A 1,797-nucleotide genomic window follows, 5' to 3' on the forward strand; every position below is an offset into this window, starting at 1 on the left:
TCTCATAGCAGAGGGTCTGAATACTTATGTAAATAAGGTATTCTTTTTTTACATTTTATACATTTGCAAACATTTTGAAAACCTGTTTTTGCTTTGTCATTATGGGGTATTTTGTGTAGATTGCTGAGGATTTTTATTTATTGAATCAATTTTAGAATAAGGATGTAACGTAACAAAATGTGGAAAAAGTCAAGGGGTCTGCATACTTTCTGAAGGCACTATACTGGTCTGTATACTTGTCTATCAGACGCTAAGTAACCCTCCCTCACCTTTCTTTTAACTTGTGCCTTAGGGTGACAGTGAGACGTTTCAGAAACAATGGGAATTGTATAGGGTTATTGACTCACTGTATTAGGCCTCTATCTGGATAATTATGTAATTTGTTCAACATTGTAATTGAAGACCTTCTTATAATGTTTCAGAAAAGTTGCCTTATGGGGGAGTCTTTGACATTAGGGTTATAGAACATGGAGGAACTTCTGTGGGCCTATTGTTGTGTGTGTAAAAACTGTAAACAAAATGAATCAAAATGAGTCTAACTAATCAGATGTCCAAAATAGCCTACTATCAGCCTCCGAATTGGACTAATTTGCGGGAACATGCGGATGATTGATTCTCATAGAAAGACAGCAGGCAAGAATGTAATTGAATTGTGAATCACTGGTGGAGTTCGTTTGCATGGCCCGATGCTCCGGTATGTTGGAGATTTCACTTAAAGACCAATGGAATGGTGTAAAATGCGAACTCTGCTTGCCGGGGAACCGTGCCAAGCAAAACGAGTTTGACCACTGGCGGTAGAAACGCCGCCCCTTCAGATGCCGGTGGTACATTTAGGCTCCACGGAGGGAACAACACAACCTCTTTCGTACTGCTCAGTCAGAGCGACAGAAACGCCCTGACGGAGATAGATAGAGGGAGGGAATGAGTGAGAGAGAGAGAGAGAGAGAGAGAGAGAGAGAGAGAGAGAGAGAGAGAGAGAGAGAGAGAGAGAGAGAGAGAGAGAGAGAGTAGCGGACAGAGAGCGATTGAAAGAGAAGTTTGTAGCCTACTGGATACATTTTGGTGGAGATAAATTGAAGCGGGAGGACAGGAAAAACGCAATATTGTTTTTGAGTAAATCAAAACTTTATTAGACGGCAAGAGAAGAAAGCAATTTTTAATAAATTATCACGGAATTATTGTGTTAGAGAGAGACACAATTGATCATCCCGTTATCGAACAAATTGATCTGATGATCATGACGGCAGCTGTCGATATGAAACCGACATTAACCATCATAAAGTCTGAAAGAATGGACGGTGAGTAAAGCAACTTTTGTATTTTGACATATAACATTGTAATTACAGTTGCCTATGCTCCCTCGGTATGTTTCATGTTGTGCGGCGCATAGCGGCTTGCATTTAAAACTCGGGTCAACTTTTGTAAGGAAAATGCCATCCTATGTAGTGCAACATGTATCAGTGGAGGTAATACGTATTTCCCTATGATAAAGCTATCATTTAGCCTAACGGGATATGTCCGTGTCCTATCGCGTCTTCACAATTGTTGTGCATGCAAAACATTAATTTGTTTATTGTGTAAACGAATAAGACAATATTTTTGGATAAATGTTTGTGGATCCAGACAGTTGTGCTAGATAAAATAAGGGACAAGGGGAAATACATTATTACTCTTATGCAATTTCGGCTAAATGGTATCCCCGTTTACATAATTGTATTTCTTAATCGTCCATCTCATGTTCTCAACATACCGGTCTAATGCTCTGTGTCACACGGCTAGACTGTAGGCTAAAGCTGC

At 39.8% G+C, this 1,797-nt stretch overlaps 1 protein-coding gene across 1 annotated transcript in view; it reads left to right on the top strand.

Moving 5' to 3' along the window:
- Window positions 1-872: 872 nt before the first annotated feature.
- LOC120018139 (protein C-ets-1-like) overlaps window positions 873-1,797 on the top strand; it is a 31,607-nt gene continuing 30,682 nt past the window's right edge. Inside the window, exon 1 of the mRNA XM_038961153.1 lies at window positions 873-1,298. Within this exon, the coding sequence (XP_038817081.1) occupies window positions 1,232-1,298 (67 nt within the window). The 5' untranslated portion in view covers window positions 873-1,231. The remainder of the gene's footprint in view (window positions 1,299-1,797) is intronic.

The sequence above is a fragment of the Salvelinus namaycush genome, chromosome 23, assembly GCF_016432855.1.
Source record: "Salvelinus namaycush isolate Seneca chromosome 23, SaNama_1.0, whole genome shotgun sequence".
Lineage (NCBI taxonomy): Eukaryota > Metazoa > Chordata > Actinopteri > Salmoniformes > Salmonidae > Salvelinus > Salvelinus namaycush.